General features: G+C 52.0%; 7 protein-coding genes across 7 annotated transcripts; 3 read left to right on the forward strand and 4 right to left on the reverse strand.

The window, feature by feature from the left end:
• Positions 1-182: 182 nt before the first annotated feature.
• Positions 183-1,680, reverse strand: TGME49_275795 (hypothetical protein). The gene is made up of 2 exons (XM_018781739.1): positions 936-1,680; positions 183-411 (listed from the first exon to the last, which is right to left on the reverse strand). Exons 1-2 carry the CDS (start codon positions 1,244-1,246, stop codon positions 324-326), a joined length of 399 nt encoding a protein of 132 aa, XP_018638235.1. The 5' UTR covers positions 1,247-1,680; the 3' UTR covers positions 183-323.
• TGME49_275790 (EGF family domain-containing protein) lies at positions 1,248-4,361 on the forward strand. The gene has a single exon (XM_002371565.2). The coding sequence runs from the start codon at positions 1,888-1,890 to the stop codon at positions 3,730-3,732; it is 1,845 nt and encodes a 614-aa protein (XP_002371606.1). The 5' UTR covers positions 1,248-1,887; the 3' UTR covers positions 3,733-4,361.
• Positions 4,362-5,588: 1,227 nt separating this feature from the next.
• Positions 5,589-9,657, reverse strand: TGME49_275780 (hypothetical protein). Its single transcript, XM_002371564.2, has one exon. The coding sequence runs from the start codon at positions 8,777-8,779 to the stop codon at positions 5,843-5,845; it is 2,937 nt and encodes a 978-aa protein (XP_002371605.2). The 5' UTR covers positions 8,780-9,657; the 3' UTR covers positions 5,589-5,842.
• Positions 9,658-9,851: 194 nt separating this feature from the next.
• Positions 9,852-13,108, forward strand: TGME49_275770 (hypothetical protein). The gene has a single exon (XM_018781738.1). The coding sequence runs from the start codon at positions 11,336-11,338 to the stop codon at positions 12,206-12,208; it is 873 nt and encodes a 290-aa protein (XP_018638234.1). The 5' UTR covers positions 9,852-11,335; the 3' UTR covers positions 12,209-13,108.
• Positions 13,109-14,014: 906 nt separating this feature from the next.
• TGME49_275760 (hypothetical protein) lies at positions 14,015-17,061 on the forward strand. The gene is made up of 2 exons (XM_018781737.1): positions 14,015-15,878; positions 16,338-17,061. The coding sequence occupies exons 1-2, from the start codon at positions 15,204-15,206 to the stop codon at positions 16,557-16,559; spliced, it is 897 nt and encodes a 298-aa protein (XP_018638233.1). The 5' UTR covers positions 14,015-15,203; the 3' UTR covers positions 16,560-17,061.
• Positions 16,922-18,907, reverse strand: TGME49_275755 (hypothetical protein). Its single transcript, XM_018781736.1, has 3 exons — positions 18,631-18,907; positions 18,446-18,570; positions 16,922-17,098 (listed from the first exon to the last, which is right to left on the reverse strand). The coding sequence occupies exons 1-3, from the start codon at positions 18,652-18,654 to the stop codon at positions 16,984-16,986; spliced, it is 264 nt and encodes an 87-aa protein (XP_018638232.1). The 5' UTR covers positions 18,655-18,907; the 3' UTR covers positions 16,922-16,983.
• A 361-nt stretch (positions 18,908-19,268) lies between these two features.
• TGME49_275750 (small nuclear ribonucleoprotein E, putative) lies at positions 19,269-21,324 on the reverse strand (the record flags this gene model as incomplete). The annotated part of the gene is made up of 3 exons (XM_002371561.2): positions 19,269-19,397; positions 20,302-20,391; positions 21,268-21,324. The coding sequence occupies 3 exons, from the start codon at positions 21,322-21,324 to the stop codon at positions 19,269-19,271; spliced, it is 276 nt and encodes a 91-aa protein (XP_002371602.1).
• Positions 21,325-21,602: the final 278 nt, after the last annotated feature.

A 21,602-nucleotide genomic window follows, 5' to 3' on the forward strand; every position in this document is an offset into this window, starting at 1 on the left:
CGAAGCGTACTGAGAGCGGCACTGACAAGACAGACGCCACAGCGCAGGATGTGTCTGTTACTTGACGCGCCCACACCTAAACACAGGCGCCAGACCGGATCGTGTCCATGAACGAGACCGAATTGCAGCGGAAGAAACCGTATTGTATGGCAGCCATGACGTGCCTACTGCAGACAATGGACTTTGCCCTCGACGAGGGCAGCGGGGTCCTACTGACTTACACAGCGGACGTATGGGTGGGAACTAACGGAGGCCGAGAACAGGAAGTCATACCAGTTTATTTAAGAGGAACTGGTGTCATAGCATGAAGGCCCCGAATCTCCTCAGGTATCTTTCGTGCTGCCGTGTGCCACGCAGTCCTGGCAGCCTTTCCCGAGTGAGAGCTGCGTCAAACCAAGCCTTTTTCCCGACCTGCAGTCCAGGCAAACACACAGATCTTTGGAAGAGCTGGGAAAGCGCTCTCTGTGCTCGGTAAGTCTTTTTGATGCTCTCAGGCACACAGCAGAACGCGTGTTGCTCGGGATACAGACAACCGTGTATGGTATGTGGCACGCATGGTCCCCGGTTGTCGCCGGGAGCTCTGGCTAGCCGGGGCGTTTGTACCGGGGCGCGGAAGTTCGGCAGAATTTTCCAAAAGAACACTTTTTATAAAACGCACTTGAGTCCTCAGAGTGCAAAGATCCCTGACTTGAGGTGTAACTGGGGGATAAATCGACAGCAGCTTTCCACCAAGGTGTGCGGTGAAGTCCGGCGCTCTGCACGACTCGCCGGTTGCCCATCCCGGGAGCTCGTCCCCCTCTGGGTCGCGCTCAGGTTCCGGACTGAAGACCGGAAGAGCAGCCCGAACTCGACTCTGCAAACACCACGACCTTCGGTGGTTGTCGTCCGCACTCGGTCACCTCAGCCATCGAGTGTTGACAAACGAGAAGGCTCACAAGTTTCGCGAAAGAGGTCGTTTTCCCTTCGGTACTCTCCGGGCGCGCCGAGCTCTCTTCCGTGCCTCAGTGGCATCGCCGTTGCCGCTGTGTCGTCGCTCGGTGACCGGTCGCAAAGGCTCAGTTTCCCAGGAGGGAATATTCTCAGCGCAACATAGCGGAACTACCTGCACGTACCTTTCTTGAGAAACTCGGAATAAAGCGTTGAAACACACTGGTGCCATCTGTGTCATTGCAAAGTGCGACTTCTTAGCCCCCGAGTGCCAAGGCCCTTGCTCGGCGTGCTCGCAGACTACGCCGTGCGACCACATGCCACAGTCGCCGGTATTTCTGTTAACCTTGACAGAGGAAGCCGAGCCCGAGTTTCGTTTTCAGTGGCAGTTTCCTCTCAGCGGCATGTTAGGTATGCCTGCTCACGTGGAAAGTCCGTTTCGGCCGCTGCGTACATGTGTGCTACACACACCCATTGTAAACAGGCCCTGCATAGGTTCACCATATACCCGTAAAAAAACTGCAGCGAACTGTTTGAATGTGTGTCCGACGCACTCGCACGCGTTTCCAGACTCTCATACGTTTGCCAATTTCCCTTGTATGGCACCGACAGCGGAAACGCGTCCAAGTGCATGTAATTTCGTCTGGATTTTCAAGGTTTCAAGACTCAGTGAACCCCTTCGTCCGCCGGTGTTCCTCTGACTGTTCAGTCCGAAAAAAGTTACAGCGGGTGAAACTGACCCTACTATCCACTCTGTTCGAAGCCTCGGACTCCTCATAAAGTCTTGAAAGTGTTTAAACACTAAGGTAGTTTTCTATCTTCGACCCTGGTGGTAGCCGTTACCCGCTGCGGCTTGGACTTCGGTCCCCCGACCTAAAGCGTTTGCGCTGGCGGAACTGTTTATTGAATTCTCGCGTTGACAAGTAGGTTCCAAGTGTGCTTTTCCACAGGAATTCCTGCATGTTCAACATGTCAGCAGCTCACGTCGCCCACGTCTGGGCTGTCCGGTCTTCGCGGCCAGATTCGCAGCCACGTCCAAACACCGCAAGTGGCGGTCGCGAGTACTGCCTCCGTACCGCGCCAGCGCTTTCAAGAAGACCGTCAATTCTTGGTCTCCAGGCAGTTTGCGGAATGCCCCCGCGCAGAAAATCTCCCTTCTTCCTCTGCCTTTCCTACGGCTTGTGTATCTGCTCACTCCTCTTTTTACTCCGTAGTGCGGACCCGTCCACTGCCTTGCACGCACCGCCGCCTCCGAGCGGCACGGAACCTTCTTCCAGGCCCTCCAGGAGGCCTTCCAGACCGAATCATTCCCCCACGGCAAATGCCAACCAATCCACAACCTCCAATTCATTAGCCGCCACGAACGAAAACTCCAACTCTGGCGGTGAGACAGACAACGGCTCCGGTACTTCGACGTCTACGGTGTCTACGACAGAGTCGACGGATTCGTCGAGCGCAAGTCCGGAAACATTCATCTTGCCTAAGACCGCGGAGTGGGTGTGCCGGAACGCGGAGTCTGGGGAAGGGTGCGGTCCGTACTTCAATGTGAAGCTGAATGGAGTCGGAGCACACTGTCCGGCAGACGAGTGCTGCAGCAAATACCGGCACGGCTGCACCAAGCTTCCGCTGCACTGCGAGATCGCGAACACGCAGTACTTGCCGGACTTTTCGTACGGCAAGTGCAGCGAGGCGGCGCAGTGTTGGCAGTGCGGTCCGAACGCGAAGTGCAAGGTGGTCAGTGGCCGGAACGGCGGCGTGTACTGTGACTGCTTGCCACCGTTCGTGGGGAAGGGCGGCAACTGCACGTTGGAGACCTGCCAGAGCGTGAACCCGTGTGGCGCGGGCACATGCGTGTCTTTGGAGAACGCGAAAACGGACTACACATGCAAGTGTAACCCGGGCTTCACGCTCCTTGACAACAGCGCCAAGTCGCTGCCGCCGGTCTGCGTGGACGTGTGTCTGCTGAACAGCTGCGGCGAAGACGCCGCCGTGAAGAAGTGCGTTGCGGGGAACGATGACTACATGTGCATCTGCAACCCGGGGTACCGGCTGGTAACGCTCGCGGGTGGCATTCGCAAGTGCCTGCCCTTCGATCCGTGCGAAGTGAACCCGTGCGGGCCGTCGAACGCTGTGGAAAGCTGCACAGCCGATGGTTTGTCCTACAAATGCACGTGCAAAGAAGGGTACGTCGAGAGGTACACGGAACGCCAGGCAATGTGCATCGAAGAGGCGCGGTGCCACCCGCCGTTCTGCCGAGAAACACCGCCGCCAAAGATTCCCATTCCGACGACGAGCACCACTACCTCGACACCCGGCAGCAACAGCTCGACTTCCCCAAACAAGCCAGGAGACGGCAACGCTGCGGACGACGAAACTGACGTCGCCATGATCGTGGGCGCGAGCGTCGGGGGGGTCGTTGGCTTCCTCGCGCTCGCGTGCGTGGCGTACTGGTGCATCCGGTCGCGGAGCGACAAGAATCCCCGGGACGACGCGAAAAACACGGAGAAGGATGAACTCATCCCCCGAACTCGAGAAGGGATCTTCGGCGACCTGGTCGACGACGAGGGAAAACCCCTCGATGACGCCGTCGACGCAGACTGGGAAAGACGCAGAAGAACTCGCGAGGCCAGTGAAGCGAGCTCGGCAAGCAGTTCAAGCAGCTCCAGTAGCTCCAGTAGCTCCAGCAGTGCCAGCAGCGCCAGCAGCGCCAGCAGTGCCAGCAGTGCCAGCAGATCCTCCAGCCGAGATTCCAGACGAGACAGCGTGAGCACGCGTCGAACCAGCAGCAGCTCTTCGATTGCTTAACGCGCCGGAAAAAAAGGAGAAACACTCACAAATAATGCGAAGTAAAAATTGTTCGCGACCTAGGTAACCTGACACACACACGGGGTAACGCTCGGTAGCCGGCACATCTTGAGCCGCTTGGTTTCCAGGATACAAGTTCCATTGCGCTTTCCACGGCATTCGTGTTAAGCGCGGTACTTGAAGTGGTGTCCGGTGAACTTTTCAGAAAACAGTATCACTTTACCAGCAGGGCGAATACACCTTTGTAGCCACTCTTGTAGTCTACCAATTGAACGGCCACACTGTCGACAGCGGAACGAGAACATTTCTGTGGGATTAGTGGTTGATACCACCGAATCGCAGACGCGCCTGTCACGTTCCCAGCCAACAAAGACGGGACACGATGCTGCGTTGCAGCCGTCGACAACACAGAGGCGTCGCTCTTCACAGTCCGTTTTGCCGACCGGTTTTCCTAGGGACTCTCGTGACAGGGAATTTCAAACAACGCGGGGGGAACTCGTGCCACGAGCAAGCCGTATAATTTCACATGTCGTTTTACGACACTATGTGTTAATCCGTGTTTCGAAACAGAAACTACTCCGGTGAGTCTGCTCTTCAGTTGTCCGTTGCCTTTTAAATCTGATGTTTTGTGGACGTCATAGACCCCCCGCGGCTGGTGCTGCTGCAAAAGTTGAGTCTCCGAGGGAACGCGCCCATTTAATGTGGGCTTTCCACTTTGCTGCTTGCTTCGCGCCTGCATGTCGAGAGTTTCACAGGCGCTCACTCACAGTATAATCTTAGAAAGTTGAAAAACTGTTCGCGACCTGGCGTGATCCAGTTCTGAACCTCTGCAAAGGCCGACGTGTTCGGAGGTTGTAAGACCGTTTCAGATTTTAGAGGGAGAATACACTTGAAGAAACAGTGACACTTTCCTTGTAGAAACACGGGGTCCAGGAAACAGCTCAGGACACCAGAAACCTACCAGGTTTTTTCCCTCTTGTTTCGCTGCTACACACCTACGCAAATGCGGTTTCTACCAACTCGCAGAGGTGTTCAAATATGGCGCTAATTATAGAACAGAGAAGACAGTTTCGCTGGGGTAGTGCTACTGGATCGATGAACCGTTTCTGAAGATACTGCGTCGCAGAGGGCACGGACACAGATCCAAAGTTCTACGCCACCGCAGAACATACCTAAGAACCCTTTCCAGAAAATCCTAGAATTCTGGCCAGCCTCGACCGCTGTATTAAGTGGAAAAAGCGAGAAACCAGGTAGTGTATCGACGGTCTGGCTTATCTATGTAAATCGTGTTTGAACATCCTTCACCAGATACGGCGAGAGACCTGGATGTTTGTCATAGTTCCGTTTTTTGACCCATCACATCTCAAGCTGGTCAAAGAAACACTGTGTGCTCTCCGGCACTACGACAGTGTATAAGCAAGCACTGATGTGCATGATGAGCACTCTGTGCCACGAGTAGAAGTGTCGGTTCTTCCGGGTGTCACAATGAAAACATTTTCATATGTTTCCATCGATACGCTTGTTGTGCAACGCGCACAAATGCGCATGAGTCGCTAAGCTGCAGTGCTTCCGAGAGGCGAGTGTCGGCTTCTAGTGGCGACCAGCTGCCGAAATCATAAGGGACGTGGCTGTCTGTATTTCATGACCGGAGTCACGTTCAGTATCCTACGTACTCTACAGTCAGCAACCATCAACAACTTGGTCGTCTGTGAGTCGTAACGGGAGTCATACTCCCAAACCCTACGTGTTTCTATTGAGTCACTTCTGGACCCAGACAGAAGACGTGAATCTGAAAGCTGCCTTCCAGCTGAAGCCGCTGAATCCTTTCAAAGTTCTCTGCTGCCCGAAAAACGAGCGTCGCATTTGTTAACTGTGTTGTCTGGCCGTTTCACGCGCCTTTTCCGACTGACAAAACCGAGGGGGAGTCACGAATCAGTGGCAAAACCTTCCCAGGCGGCACTTCCGCCACGGCATGCAAGACTTTCAGTATCGCTGCTCCTCCTACCCCATCCAGACACGGATTTGCCCGCAATTTTACAGTGTCCTCCGCGCCTCATCCCCGCTTTTTTCATCGGCACCCACGCAGACAGCCTCTGACGTGGATTCCGCGTTAGGTGTACTTACACCGTTTTTTGGGTCTCAGGATTTCGCCTTCGTGTTCCGCCATGTACCCCGCAGTCCAGAACCGTCCAAACATGCCGCCGATCCCCGCCATTTCGTCATCGTCATCTGCGCCTGCTTGCTGCTCCGTCACGTAGGTCGCGACCACCAGTTCGTTCATAAGCTCCGCGGACCGGAGTCTGAGTGCATCGCTTTCCCTTGATCGGCCGCATGCGCCAAAGTCGAGCAGCGCCGCGGGCGCACTCTGCAGCTCGCGCGCCGTCCACGCGTTGATCAGCGCTGGGTCGACCATCAAACCGGAGACCGGACAAACGAGGAAGCCGACGTCGGAGTCGGACGGAACCATGCGGTCGCAGCGAAGTCCGCAACAGTGGAACGCCCCCGAGTCCCGACACAGGTACAGCTCGAACTGCGGAATGCTCCAAATGTCGCAAGTGCGTCCGTGACAGACGTGACTCGCACTCGCCCTCGACTTCTCGAACGTCTCTGATGTCACTGACACCGCCGGTTCGTCTGCATGAGTTGATCCTTTATCTGAGCGCACGGCCTCGCCCGCCGCCGTGCTTGCTCTCGCGCTCTTCTCAGCGGCTTCACCGTCGGCTGTGTGTGCAGAAAAGGCGGCGGAGTCGCTCCAAGAGGCTTTCCACAGGCGCAGCGCCTCGCTCAGAGACGCCGGCGGCGTCGCCGCAAAACGCCGCGCCGCCAACTGCGCCGGGTGCGCCAGGAGACTCGCGTCTGCAGACGTCGTGGTCGACTCGCCGCAGGCGGCTGCGGGCGAACTGCTGCGGTTTGCCGACTGCATGCGGGCAGGCGGTGACTCGGACAGAGCCGCGTGATCGACGGTGCCTTCCTGTCCGTGGCGCGGCGACGCAGACGTGGAGCAGGACGAAGTTTCGCGTCCGAACAGCAGCTCCACGAATTGGTCTTCGTCCATCTCGGCGTCCCCGCAAGGTTCGCCTGCGCCCTCGTTCTCGCCTGGCCGCCTAGTCTCTTCCTCCTTTTTCTCTCCCCTTGTCTCTGGCGTCTCCGCTTTCACTGTTTTGTCTCCACAACCTGAGTCGGTTCGCTCTCGCGCGCGGGCGTCCCCAGCTGCAGCCCCGGCGTCTCCGTTCGCAGCGCGACTTCTCTGCGGATCCGTTCTGTCTCGGGGAAGCCTGGGAGATGAAACGCAGGGGTATTCGTCTCCGCAGCGACCCTCGGCGCCTCGCTCTCGGGGGTCGCCGCTTGAGGCCGCCGCCTCTCCCGATGCAGGCGACAGGCTGCTCTCCACGCGCGGTGACTTCCGCGCGTCGACTTCCTTCAACTCGCTCGGCTCTCCGTCGTCTGTGAAGAACAGGTAGTCGCTCAGGGAGAACCCAGAAGCCGACGCGTTCCGCCGGTGGTCTCGCAGCGCCTCGCCGCCCACAGCCTTCACAAGACTCCTCGCCTCTGCTCCCTCGCCGACGCTGCGTCGCCCCCCGCTCTGTGCAAACGCGCTGCCGCCCATCTGACGATAACTCGGTGACCACCAAGGCACCGACTGCAGATGCGGCTGGGACCTCTCTCCTTGAACAGCGTGCACCGCCCCCCACAGTCGCCCCTCGTCCTTTTGCTTCTTCAGGAACGCTTGCTGATCTCGGAGGGCGTGGAGGCGTTGAAGGCGCTGGACGTGGCAGTGGGTGAGGAGCGCGGCGACGGCTCGCGGCGGCGGCGGAACGGGGAGAGAGAACAGCGATTCCTCCTTGTCAGTGCGATCTTCTCGCGGCAAAGACTCCGCGTTCCGTACAGGCTCCACGCGCGTCTGCCGCTGTAGACTCAAGAGAGCCGCGCGGTCGCGGCCTAGACGCATGGCTGCCTCCATCTCCACGAAACAGATCTCTTCAGCTGCAGCTCTCGCCGCCGCCGCTTCTGCCTCTTCTCGCTCCCGCGCCTCAGCGAGTTCGCGACGACTCTGCCGCCCTCCCGCCCGAGAAGAAAACGAAGGATGTAGAGAAGACGAGAGACGAACAAAATCAGGGGAGGAAGACGAGTCAAGAGAGAGTCGTTCTCCAGAGGACTGTGGGACAGGAGAACTGACAGAAGACACCCTTGAGTGGAGAGAGGCTGGAGAAGAGCGCGCTGCTTTCGAAGATTTCGCAGAGGAAGCCGGAGAAGAGACTGCAGGGGAGAACGCACTCGCGTAGAAGAACGTCCAGATGTAGGGCAGAAGCGCTAGACGACAGAAGCGACGCGAGACGAGAGGAATGGAGGCACCCACTTCATCGAACGGTAGAAACAAAAGCATTTCGCAAAGAAGGTCGTCCGGCAAAGCGTCAATCGTGTTTTGCACGCGCCGACGCTTCCGTCGACACTCTGGATCAGACAAAGGAGAGAACGAAGCACAGGAGGCAGAAAAGGAAGCAGAAATCGAAGCAGAGGAAGAAGAAAAAGAGGAGGACGAGGAGAGCGAAGACGAAGAGGAAGGGAAAGAGGAGGAAGATGAATCAACAGTGTTTTCTTGACTGGAGCATCGTCTGCGGTTAGCTTCGTTGGAGAGTGTGAGTTTCTGCAGCGTCTCGCCTGTCCGGTCTTCGTGACTCTCTCTCTCAGTCGCTTGATGGGGACAGAGAGAAGACACTTGAGACTCTCGCTCAGCGCGAGGACGCCAGACCTGGCCGCAGGCAGTTGAGGAAAAAGGCGCAGTCTGCGCAGCTGCGCGCGCCATCCCGTCCTCCTCTCCTGGTGAGCGAGGCCTCCTGCGAGGTGTACACGCAGATTCGGGCGTCGCCCTCCCACAAGCTGTTCCAGGCAGCATCGATCTTTCTTCTGCGAAAAGCAGCTTTTCTCCGGTTTGTCTTGCGGATCCACAGTGCTCATGACACGCCTTCGTCGTCGGTCTTCCCAAGGCAGGCTCCCGCTCTTCGCCAGCTTCCTCCGAGTTCTGCTTTCTGTCTTCTGAGGCGTCCATCGTCTGGAGACGTTCTCAGTCTCTTCTTCTTTCTGGCTCCTTTTCCTCGTCTGTCTCGATTCTTTCCTTCCTCCCTTCCAGTCTCTCTCTGCCTCACCTTCGCTGGCAGCCTACCTCTCCGTCTCCATGTCTCCCCGTCGCTGAAGCCTTCGCCTGTCTCTGTCTGTGGGAGAAGAAGGGCAACACCCTTCTTTCCCCGTTGTGACACAGGCGAGGAGAGAGACGAAGGAAGAGACGAAGAGACAGGTGGTGCGGTTGAAGACGATTGAGATTCTTCGACGAGCAACGGAAGAGGTGAGACCAGAGGAGACGAAGCAGAAGAAAAGACAGAAAACAGAAAAGGCAGAAGAAGAGTGCCCAGGAAGTTAGAAGAAGAGCGGCAGGGGAGTCAGAGGAAGTGACAACAGAGCAGACGGAAGGGGAGAAGATGTTGAAAATTTAGAGGAGAAAGGAGAGACAAGAGCCGAAGAGGAAGACGAGAGATTCGACAGGGAACAGGACGGGAGATGAAGACGCCGCGCGGAAAGACCCAAGAACGTTTTACGCATGCAGAACGAACACAAGGCGCCTCTTCTTACGGCACTCGTGAGGAAAAGCGAAACAGGGAACCCCGGAAGGCACCACACTTTCTCCCGGATAACTCATCACGGCGCCTTCACCCGAAACGACGCTCCCTCGCCACAAGAAAGAGATCTGAGAAAACTCTTGAAAGCGGAAACAGACAACTACACGCGTATCGAGCTCTACAGATGCATGTCAATCTATACATGTACACGTTTGTGTTTGTGCACAGTTGGACTGCTGTACGTACACTGAGAGCCGCGGCTGGGTTTAGGGTTTCAAGTTTTACGCGCTGCCTGTCGCAGAAGCGAGAAGCGTTTTTTCGTCTTTTCGTGGAGAAACCCCAGTCTCTTTCTCACAGATTCCGCCGCAAGCACAGCAGGTGGACTTTGGCCGTCACTTCTGCATGCGACGGGCTCAACTGCACACGCTTCTTTCGCGCGTTCCTGAGTTCGAGTCCAACGCGACAGACCCCCGGGGTCCGTGTTTTGCATTGTGTAAAACAATCGCTCGTTACCCGGATAGCAAGTGTTCGGGAGTGTTCGCGGCAAATCCCAAACAACTCTCTGTTTCTCCAAGAAAGCGCTCCGCTGCTTCTCGAGGAGTCTGCGTGGTCCTCCTCGCTCTTCGCACGCGTTGCCAGCGTCGTGGCGGGACACAGCGCTTGGGTTCGCTGTGTGCTTGACGGGTCTTGATGGTTTCAGCCTTTTACAGACGGGAAAGTGAGGCGAAACACAGACGCAAGCCGGGTTCGCAGAGATCTCTCGAGAGGCAGTTGCCACGCGCTTGCAGTCCAGAGACTGCATAAACTGCCTAGAGGCACTCTCGCGCGGGCGCAAGTCGAAAGTGAGCTTTTGTGCGGCGGTCCACCGCTGGAAAAAGCGTTTTCCTGCGTCAACACACAGACGTTTCGCTGCGGGTCTGAGCACGCGTGTCGCGCGCTCGAAAATCCGGAGAAGGAGGAACTTCTACGCAACAGACGAGACTGCAGCGACACACCGATTCCTGGGCAGGTTGGCAAGTACAAGCTGGACCTTCTGCCAGCGCGAGACACGCTCGCTACGACGGGGTCTTTTCCTGGACTCGCACAGACAAGAACTGCACTTTGTTCCGCTGATTCTTCGGGGAATTTCCAGCTGCTTCTCGGAAATTCTTTCGCTTGCTCTTCTATCGGGAAAAAGAAGAAAAGGGCGCGCGTTTTTTCATTCCACGAAATCGAAGCACACGGGTGTGCCGCAGAAGCTGCTCTCGTCGCTGCCGTGCCGACATTCTCTCTCAAGGCAGGGTTTCTCTTTTTCGTTCTCGTGAAAGAAAAGTTGACGTCAACGACCCAATTCCTCGCATCTGCTTTTCCTGTTTGCCTCGACGACCTTCTTGTCGGGTGCGCTCCTTCGTGGCAGCTGACGGAGCTGAGGTTGCGACTTGAGGTAGTCGCTCTGCTCCGAAAAGTCGGAAGAGTCCTGTTTCCGTTTTCTTCGCTTTTTCCGATTCTGTGCTTGCTGGTCCGCCCTCTTTGCAGTGAAAATCAGGTGCTTCTTTGCCAAACGCGTGGCGGACAGATCTTCCACTCCGCCAGCCTTTCCACGCACCATGCCCTTTTTTCCCTCTGTGGCGACCTGCAGACGGCCGCGAGTCCACTTGACTTCCAGAAGGAAGTCCGAGTCTCGACATATGTCGATTCGCTGATGTTCTTCGTTCGCATGCGTCAGAAAGAAGGCAAATTTCGGCGACTCTGGCCTCTGCGGGTCTCCAACTTCCTCCGTTTTTCTCCTCCGACTTTTCTTTCTTTTCCCTGCGCCCCAAATCTCGACTCAGCAAACACAGCACACAAATACACATGCACCGTTAAACATTCCATCGTACATATTTACATGTATATTTATACATTTACATATATGTATACATATATGTATACATATATGTATATATATATGTATATGTATATGCGTGCATGTATACAGACAGACGTAGAGGCATATACGTGACTGTATCTATATGAGCAACTACGTCTTTGTACACTGTTGTATAGATTCATCTGTATTATCTGCGTGTCTGAGGCCTTCCGTGTTTGCGATGAAGGAAATTGCGTTTTTTTTGTTGCCTCTGGGCGGCATCCTGTCGTTTCTTTTGTGTCTGCCGATCCAGTGCGTGCAGCGCGCATGCATTTCGTTTGCCTCGCTGCAGCTGTCTCTGGGTCGCGTTTCTCTGCGCCTCTCGGCGACATGTTTCCTCTACTCGCTCCTGCGCTTCGTTCACGTTTGCACGCGCGTGGCGCGCGACGCCAGTCCCCAATCCGCGGGCCTCGGGGCTTCGGGGGCCTCGCACCCGAACGCGGGGGCAGGTCTTGCGCTGGACGTCCGGCGGCAGGCGCAGGTCCTGCGTCACCAAAGAAACTTCTGGATTACTCTCTCCGCCGTCTTCGTCTGGCTCTTCGTGTGGTGGCTGGCGAAGCTGCTGCGGTGGTACTGGAGGTCGCTGGCGGCGAAGCAGAAAGAAGTCGAGACTCTCAGGGCGCAGGTCGCTCTCTTCACTCGCAGGAACTTGTCGGCGCCTCTCGCCGAAAACGGCAGCGAGACTGCGAAGAAGAGCGAGGAGACTGCGAAGAAGAGCGAGGAGACTGCGAAGAAGAGCGAGGAGACTGCGAAGAAGGGCAAGGAGAAGCGTGGAGACGCAGAGAGGGACGGAGAGACTCTGGAGAAGAACAGCAAAGTTCAAGAGGTGGAACTGACTGCATTGGAGAGACAGAAGGCAGACGGTTGCCGCGAAGAGAAGAACGAGGCAAAAGAGAGAGCGGGAAGCAATGAAACGCGACAGAGACTCCTTTACAGGGAAAACGCAGACGCACGAACTCTTGGAGTGATCGACTAAACACAGCTCTCCAGAAGAAACAGTTCGAAGGACACAAGAGAAGACAGGGGACAAGAGAACACGGAGCCACACATCTCTTCACATGCAAAGAGTATACCTACGTGTGAATGAAGAACACCGGACCGCACAAATACATGCAGTTTATACATGTCCCATATTTGTATATATATACATACATATGTATACGTATATGTATATGTATATGTAAACGTAGTAGGTGTAGATGGATGTATGGAGGTGTGGGTTGAGGCATGGAGACAGCTGAGAGGAGCTCGTGCGGTTGTCGAAAATCCTGGGGGACACTGCATGCAAAGGACGCAAGGAATCTTAGCAGCGTGGGAAGAAACGTCTCCAAGATGAAGGAGATATATGCATGTGTATACGAATGCGGAAAGACGAGTGGATCGTCAGGTGTATGGGCACACCTACGCGCACCAGTCTAGGGAGGAGATTAACGTGTGAAGCCGTATGCAATCGAGGGAAGTCTTCTCTCAGAAAGGACCTTTAGTAGTCTCGCGTATGCTTTCTTATGTATACATCTACATGCATCTATATATACATACATATATATATATATATATATATATATATATCTGAATAAAGCTCTTGATGGATGTCCGTGCAGAAGTGCGAAAGGAGGTTCACCTGTGCATGTGAGCAGCCCCCTCCCCATGTGTGCTTGTCCGTATGTGAGTCCTGAACCTGCAAAGACGTTCAGCTTCAGTTCTTTCTTTGTGAGAGAGAGGGGACTTCTCATTCCTTCGCAGTCTCTGAAAGTGATGCTTCCTCAACACCTTTCAACAGGGCCTTCACTACTACCGAAAAAAACATTTTTAAGACGAGAAACAAGCTTTGAAATTCGTCGACAGCAAACGAACCACCATAAACCGTGCATCCCTGCAAAAGTACATGTGCATCTGCATGTGCAGAATATATATATATATATATATATGCATTATATCTACATGTCGATATGCCTAAAGATACGTAGACAGCTGGATGTATCCGCATATACAAGGACTATGTTTCTCTGCATACTCGCACGCGTATACACCAGTGGCCATGCAGAAACGCTGTAATTGTATAATGTGTTGATGTTCGTATGTTCGGGGGCTCAGTAAGTCTTGGGGTTTACAAGGACAGAAATAGCTGACCACGCTCACAGCGGAAAAGCATGTGACATCTTCCATTCATCAGAAATATTACACGTCAACATATGTATATTTCTATATGATGGTGCATCGTCAAGTCCATCCAAAAGCATATGCAGAGGTAATGTATATATATATATATTTGTGTATATATATATATTTATATGTAACCGAAAAAATGTACATATTTACAGGAAATGTATATCTTTATATGCACCGTATATGCTGGAAATGTTTTGTGTGGAACTTACTGCTTGGGGTGTAAGATCGTCGCAAGTGTTGGGTTCCCTTCCCCATGTGTGTGTTTTGAAAAATTGGAACAATTCGAAATGTGCTGCGTAGTTTGAATCTTCACCGACGCGAAACAGACGAAAGAGTCGGAATCCCTTTGTCGCCGGATAAGATGTTCTTTGTTACCGAAGATATTGAGAGAACTTAGTTTTCTTATTTCGACTGAGTTATGTTTTTGAGAGTCTGTGGAGGACTGTTTCCCCCTGCGTGAGCAACGCGTCTGGTGACTCAGCTGTCGCGTTTTTTTTGCTGAAGATGCTGCGGCATTTACACCTGGCGTGTCGAGGGTTTCTGTTCCTTGGATGTTCTCGAGCTTCTCACGCGGCGTGCTGACTGGAAACAGAAAGGTTTGAAGTTCGATTTAACACCGCGTCAATCCTAGGCGACTTTTTCCCGAGTTTTTCCTGTTTGATGAGGTTCCTCAATTCGGCTCAGCCTTGTCACGTATTTGTGTCGATCTGACGCTCGACCCATCCCACATCAGCGGTTTGCGTTTCGGTTTTTTGCTTTTCTTTGTCCTCTTGGCACAGCTGAAGTGCTTCTGGTCGTTCTGGTCAGACGGGCAAACGCTGTTTCACGTTCTGTCGGCTTTTTCCTTCGGGGGTTTGCGAGGCGCGGCGGTGGTTTTTTGCTCAGACTTCTCAAAAAAACGCGCCTGCGGTTTCGGCTGTCTCGCGGAACTGCAGTTTTAGTCTCGTCTTTGACGCTGGTCATCCAAGGAGAAGCGTCGCCCGAGTCTTCTATACTTCCGCAGTGTGGCTTTTCTAACCGCGTTGTTCCTTTCTCTGTTTCTCGCTGTTTCCCAATATCGGTTGAGAGCACCACGACCTTCGTCCATGTCACTTTTACGCAGAGTCCGCGAATTCCAAGTTTCTTAACGAGGCTTCGAACACTGAATGTGTTGTTGTCCGCGAGACGAGCCACGTTCAGGCGTGTCGAGAGATCTGTCTCTTTGTGCTTGTTTCTCGTGCCTTCTCTGCAACGCATCGCAAACGTTTCTCCCGAACCCAGTTGAGTAAATAGGTTTCGCTGCCTCTCATCGTGCTGGTCCCTTCTGCTTTCCTTTCATCTCTTCTTCTGGAATCGAATCTTCTTAATCTCTCGGAGCTGCCTGTGGCTGTCCTTTCTGGCCTTTCTGTGGCGGTTTTCTCGCCTGCGTACCTGATATTCTCGGCTCCGGTGTTTGGCGTCTAGGCTCATCCGAAGGGACGCTCGCGAGGCTCTAACCCCCCGAGAACCTGGAAGCAGGTCCCGTTCTCTTTTCACTTTTTTAGCGTTTTCTCCTCAAAGATACTAGACCTTTGCGTAGACACAAACACAGCGGAACACGGTGCACAGTAGATTCAGCACTACAGTTTCTGCCCTCTATTTGCACACGTGTAGGTCCAGGAGGTGTGAGGGAGAAACGTCGCGGCTCTTCCGACGCTTGCCCAGATCGGAATCGATATTTCGTTTGAAGTACGAACGTTCTTGAGGGACGAGCTGCCGCTCGACACGCGTCGGCACTTCTACTGGTTACCACGGTCTCCATTTGTCCTTTAAAGTCGAGAGAAATGCACCGTTCTGTCACGACCGCGGCATCTAGGATCCCCTGTCAGCTCCGCCGGGTGTCCCGTCAGACGCCGCTTCGACTCGTCCTCTCCGTGGCGCTGGTTTTCGTGTGTTTCCTTCCTTTCTTTTCGCGCGTATTCGGCCCTGGCCTCCCCGGCGCTGCCCCCGCTAGTCCGGGGGAAGAAAACCTTCTTTTCCGCGTCAGGTCCTTCAGCCTTTTTACCACCCTCCGAGATGGTGGCTGTGTCGCTGCCGCGGAACCTGCCAAGACGGGGGTGGACGTCTCGCGCGTTTCTCCGAAACGTTCTGTGAGCTCCTCCACTCCAGACGCGAGCGCAGATCCCTGGCTGCCTTCGCTCGACTTGGTCATTCCAGAAAACCAAGACAAACGCGAAACGGTGTACGACGTGCTCGCAAGCGTGGAGAACACTCCAAGCGACAACCTGTTCTTTGCGATTGCGCGAGACGTCGTCAACACGTACCAACTGACGAAGCCGTTTCTCGACGAGTTTCTTCGGTTACAGCAGCAACAGCGCGCGAAACAAAGAGCGAAAAACGTCGAGGCGATCGAGGACGCTGGAGGAATCGCCACAAATGCGCTGTCAACCAATCCCAAATTTCCCCTGTCTTTCACTACCCCGTGGGGGAGCGAAGGAGACAACGAAAACTCTTGGAAGGTCAGCTCACAAGCACACATGTGCACACGCAGTCGTAGTCTTTCTTGTTTCTCGCAGATCGGCATCTAAACTCTGACTTGGTCAAAGCGATACACAGGCAGATCTAGCCACTCCCCACCTGTCTGAGTCTACATCTACTGCCTATCTAGTAGCTGCGCAAGGACGATCTACCACTCTCCAACTATCGATGCATGTACCTCTGCACACGTATACATTTATATCTCTATAATTATGTCGACGTGGAGGTATATTTACAGGTATGTAATTCGTTATAGGCGGTCGTACGCCGGATCTCTTTCGTAACTGTAAGTCGCGCCATGTGTGATTTTCTTGCTGTCAAAGCTGATGTTCTTCGACAAGCAACATGCATCTTGTATCTCTGAAAAGACGTATGAATCTCTGAAAGAAAGTGCCGTGCGCGACTGACTGCGACGCCTCGAGCTCCCTCTGTGTGGGCAGATCAAGAAGAAGCGCAGCGGAGAGAAAGAAGCAAAGAACAGCCAAGAAAGACGAAAAAATGTGAGAGACAGAGGCGACAGCGACGAGGAAGGCCGTGGGAAACCTCACAAATCAAAAATTCTCTTCGGGCACCAGACAGGAACTGCCAGGCTGTTATCTGCGACGCACGAGGTGGACAATGAAGTGTCGAAACGCGGAAAACAGAAACAAATCATTCATTGACTGCTCTCCTTGTCTTTCGAGGAAAATGAAAGACTCTTCCGTGTTCACACACAACGCAGTCAAGATATTATATATATATATATATATATATATTGTTGGATATACATATGTATCTATATGCATATCCATATACATGCCTGTATGTATGAGCATGCACAGTTACACGTAGGTAGAGACGTACACTTACATGCAAATGTATATACGTATTTCCATGCATGTATACAGATATACACATACCTGCATGCATTTAGAGGTGGATGTGGGTCCAAGTAGGTTTGTATGTGGAGTTGTATGAGTAGAGTGCAGGAACAAATAATAGCAGATGTGTACAGATGTCTCTTGTACATTTTCAAAAACGAAATCTGTCGACTCGGAATTCTGGAAAGCCTTGTCGTGTCGTCCATCAATCGATTTTTTGCTCTCTTTAAAAACCCATGCAACCTTCGCGCATGCCTTGCGCTGCCTCCGCACTCTCAAAATGCAAATAATCACCTGCATCTCTTTCCTGCCGAGCACCCCTCAGCATGCAGATATTCTTGCTGCATGCAATCAAGAAACACAAATGCCCGTGTGCACTTCCACTCACACTCTACGTGTAAATCCGCACTCACGCACATATGCATATATATATATATATATGTATATATATATATATATATATATATGCATTGATGCAGATATAGATGTAGGAATGTGTTTGTATATGTGGATATATAGGTATAGATAATATGTCTTTGTATATATGTGGATATATAGGTATAGATAATATGTCTTTGTATATATATGGATATATAGGTATAGATAATATGTCTTTGTATATATGTGGATATATAGGTATAGATAATATGTCTTTGTATATATGTGGATATATAGGTGTAGATAATATGTCTTTGTATATATATGGATATATAGGTGTAGATAATATGTCTTTGTATATATGTGGATATATAGGTGTAGATAATATGTCTTTGTATATATGTGGATATATAGGTATAGATAATATGTCTTTGTATATATGTGGATATATAGGTATAGATAATATGTCTTTGTATATATATGGATATATAGGTGTAGATAATATGTCTTTGTATATATGTGGATATATAGGTATAGATAATATGTCTTTGTATATATGTGGATATATAGGTATAGATAATATGTCTTTGTATATATATGGATATATAGGTGTAGATAATATGTCTTTGTATATATATGGATATATAGGTATAGATAATATGTCTTTGTATATATATGGATATATAGGTATAGATAATATGTCTTTGTATATATGTGGATATATAGGTATAGATAATATGTCTTTGTATATATATGGATATATAGGTATAGATAATATGTCTTTGTATATATATGGATACATAGGTATAGATAATATGTCTTTGTATATATATGGATATATAGGTATAGATAATATGTATTTATAGGGCACACTGTAACTCAGGGTTGATGGACGCGTGGAACGTGGCGAGGGTGGCCTCTCCTGGTTTTTGTTGAGGCTAACCTGCGCACGGAGAGGTGGGCCGGCTTGAGAACGGCCGGTCTGAGTAGCAGCAGGGAGTCTTGTTGTTTCTCAGCTTCGAGAGAAGTGGAGAGAGCCTCGAGTCTCAGCCTCCAGCTCATGCAGAAAAGTCTTACAGGGAGACCAGAGAAAAAAGCGACCTCGACTCGTGGTCGGTTTCTGACAGAACGAGGGTGCGAAAGGTCAGAAGAGAGACTGCTCCTTGCTACAGCAAGCAGGACTGGGAGTGGAACTCCCCCTTCCCGGTCCAGCCTAGATTCCTCTTTTCACTGGCCTTTGCCAAATGTCTCGGTTGTCCCGATCATCAAGTGTTTGCATTTCCTCGCAACTGTCTCGCTGGAGGACTCACGGTTCGCTCGTCTGTGGGTGTGCTTGTGCGGCGTCGCTCTCGCTTCTGTGTCTCTGTCCTACCGCTTGCGCTCGTTTTCCAGAGTCTTCTCTCTCTTCTGATCCATCTACGCCTCTTTTCCTTGCCTAATAAGTGGATGTCTCTTTCAAACAGCACTCGCCTTTTTCTCGGACCAACGTCTGTACACCCGCTTCTCTGCGCTGCCTCATTCGCTGCTTTGCATGCGTGCGCGTTCGACTTCCTCGCTCTTGCCACCCCCTGTGGTCGTAGCCTTCTCCCCTCGTCTGCAGTGCCAGCGACGGAGGTTCTCCACGAGCACAGTGACTCACTTGACACTATCTTCGTCAAACCTCCTGCACGTTCGACCTGCGTTCAGCTTCCTTCCGAGTCAGGGCGACGGCGACGTGAGGAGTTGCGCCTCTGCTTCCTCTTTCCGAGTCACCACGCTCGGGAACTGCCCCCGTTCATGCGCGAGAAAAAGCGCGAGCAGACTTAGGTGCGTGGAATTCGCTTCCTGGTTTTGAGGTGTACGTACACCGCGAGAGAAGAGTTGAGACAAAGACGTTCCGTCCTCAAAACACACCACATTTTTCTTCCCTTTTCCACGCTGTGGGTCCACACAGCAGCCACACCGAAAACGCGGACTTCTTTTTTTCTCCGCTCCCGCAAGTTCTTTCTCTCTTCTTCTCTTCCTTTGCTTTTCTCCTGCCCTTTCTCCTTCCTCGCCTTCTTCCGGCGCCACTGTCAGGTCGCTTCGCACGTTGAAACTCGACTTCTCTTCGCGCGAACGCAGGAGTAGATCGACAGCCGAGCAGACCGCGCTTTAGGTCGCCATGATCAGAGTCACGTTCTCGCCCTTTAGCAGAATGCGGCCGACAGGAATGCGAGTTCTCTTCTTCAAGTAAACTTCCTCTGCGTCGTCCAGAACCATGTTCATATATTCGTCGAAGCCCTGAAGAAGAACGCACTCGACACATCGCTTGTCCGTGGAACCTCGTGAAGACTGCGGTGCAAGGCCTCCCCAACTCGGACCGGCGCCTTGTCACTCCTTTGTCCTGGCGCGGCGAGGACATGCATTTCTATCCGTGAATGAGCAAAGCCGACATCTCCTTTGAGGCTTTTCGCAGCTCGTGACTGAGAGACTCGCAGATATGAGAGCCGAACTCCGCGGTTCTCTCCAACGAGAAGACGTCTTCACATCGAGCCGTCGCGCAGGGATGTGCAGCAGAGCATGAAGAAAAGAATTCAAGCAGAAAATACTTGCTTTTGCATGTGCAGACGGAGGCGAGTGAACGGCGACAATGAGGACACGGACCTTTCCGAGAGACGCAGGTAGGGTCTCCTTACGGGTTCCCCTTCCTCCAGATGTAGACATGCGTGAGAGCGGGAGCATTTGCATGCACAAGTACAGGCAGAAAAAAGGGAGATACAGACGTCAAGACAAGTCACGAGGCTTCGTACCGAACTCACTCGCCACAGAGAGAGAGGCCAGTGTGACACTCGCGCCCTCCACTCGCATACACCCAAACCCTGGACGCCTACGTTGATCTAGTTTTTTTTTCACCGAGTCACTTGGACAGACCTCCAGAAAATAGAGACACACATGCATTTATATATATATATATATATGTATATGTATACGTAGTTGCGCATATAAAATAGAGGTGCGTGCGTTAGAGAACGCATGGAACCTCTGTGTATCAACAGAAACATTCTTGTACATTTCTTTCGTTGAACAGAGGACACCAAACTTCCACGGCATTTGGCCTGTCAGGTTCGACGGCGGCGGCAGATGGTTTGACGAGAGTCGTTCAAGAAGTTGGCTTTCTTCCAGACTCTTCCTGAGAGGCGCCTACCATGATGCGCCCTTCAATTCTCATGTCCGGCTGTTCGTACAGCCAAATTTGGACCCGCATGCGTTGCGTGAAAAACCTGAAAATCAGGTTCTGCAGAGAAAAGAGAACACAGCGTCACTTCCTCTCTGTTTCCTGCTCTCTTTGTCGCCAAGAAATGCAGAGAACGAAGCGACCGCCGTTCTTGGAGAGGGGTGTGGCGCGTGAAGAGCCAGACACTCCGACCGAGCGAGGAAAGAAGAAAACGGAGAGGAAAGGAGAGCAACACAAAGCGCGAGAGAGGAAAACCAAAAACGCAGATAAAAAAATGAAAACGGGTCCCGAGTACGAGACGAAGAGAGAGCCTTCTACGCGAAGTAGAAAGCGTTCAGTGAACAGGCAAAGAAGCCTCCTGAGCATCTGTCTTCTGTCTCTCAGGGAAAAGCGGAACTGTCACACTACTCGACATGTCCACTTTCTCTCAAGAAAGTTTCACACCACCGCGAGCTTTCAAGTTGACGCCTCCTCATCTGAACTTCGGACAGTCGTAAAATTGACAGACCACCCGCCCTCTGCAGACGCTAGCTCTTCAACAAGCATATGTATATATACAAACACATATATATACATGTATATATACATGTATATATACAAATGTATAGATATATATACATTTGCATGTATAAACGAGTTTGTCTACAAAAACTTCTACATTTGGAAACGACTGTGTCACACCTCCACACATATACTTATATACATACACATACATCTACGTATATGTATGTATATTACGTGCACATGATTCTCTGTGCAACAATATACAATATACATATATATATATATATAAATGTATAAATATATAAATGTATAAATATATAAATATGTATATACATATATATATATATATATATATATATTACGAGGTACTGACGGATTTGAGGAGGAAAGAGAAACGCGATCGAGGGGATGAATGTTTTTTTTGGGCCTTACAATCGGCTGGGTCATAATTTTTTGGAGTTTCTTGTTGGACATGACGCCGCCCGACATTTTGGCACAAAAAGAGAGAAATTCCGAAAGAAGGGGGGAGGGCAGAAATCTGCCTCTGGAGTCTCCTGGGAGACGGTCTGCGCAACACAGGGTGTCCAGACGCCTGCGGGAGGCGGAGAGAAGGCAGAGAGTTCTGTCAGGAAAAGGAAGAAGTTCTCTCAGGACGAGGTTTGCGAGGAAGACAACCTTTCAGAGCGAACGAGAGGTTCTTGCGCGGACAAGAAGGGAGAACCAAGAATTGGGAGGCGCGCCGACGGAGGGATGCATGCGCGGAGACA

The sequence above is a fragment of the Toxoplasma gondii genome, chromosome III (assembly GCF_000006565.2).
Source record: "Toxoplasma gondii ME49 chromosome III, whole genome shotgun sequence".
In the NCBI taxonomy this organism is placed as follows: domain Eukaryota; phylum Apicomplexa; class Conoidasida; order Eucoccidiorida; family Sarcocystidae; genus Toxoplasma; species Toxoplasma gondii.

Bases quoted from the DNA above. Each gene is read 5' to 3' on its own strand.
- TGME49_275795 (XM_018781739.1), bottom strand. From the start codon at position 1,246: ATGTGGTCGCACGGCGTAGTCTGCGAGCACGCCGAGCAAGGGCCTTGG. The intron at 412-935 runs GTGAGCCTTCTC...CCTGGACTGCAG, and splicing joins CGACCTCTTTCGCGAAACTT to GTCGGGAAAAAGGCTTGGTT.
- TGME49_275790 (XM_002371565.2), top strand. From the start codon at position 1,888: ATGTTCAACATGTCAGCAGCTCACGTCGCCCACGTCTGGGCTGTCCGG.
- TGME49_275780 (XM_002371564.2), bottom strand. From the start codon at position 8,779: ATGGACGCCTCAGAAGACAGAAAGCAGAACTCGGAGGAAGCTGGCGAA.
- TGME49_275770 (XM_018781738.1), top strand. From the start codon at position 11,336: ATGAGCAACTACGTCTTTGTACACTGTTGTATAGATTCATCTGTATTA.
- TGME49_275760 (XM_018781737.1), top strand. From the start codon at position 15,204: ATGCACCGTTCTGTCACGACCGCGGCATCTAGGATCCCCTGTCAGCTC. The intron at 15,879-16,337 runs GTCAGCTCACAA...CTGTGTGGGCAG, and splicing joins ACAACGAAAACTCTTGGAAG to ATCAAGAAGAAGCGCAGCGG.
- TGME49_275755 (XM_018781736.1), bottom strand. From the start codon at position 18,654: ATGAGGCAGCGCAGAGAAGCGGGT. The intron at 18,571-18,630 runs GTACAGACGTTG...TCCACTTATTAG, and splicing joins GGCAGCGCAGAGAAGCGGGT to GCAAGGAAAAGAGGCGTAGA. The intron at 17,099-18,445 runs GTGAGTCCTCCA...GATTGCATGCAG, and splicing joins CACCCACAGACGAGCGAACC to CAAGAATATCTGCATGCTGA.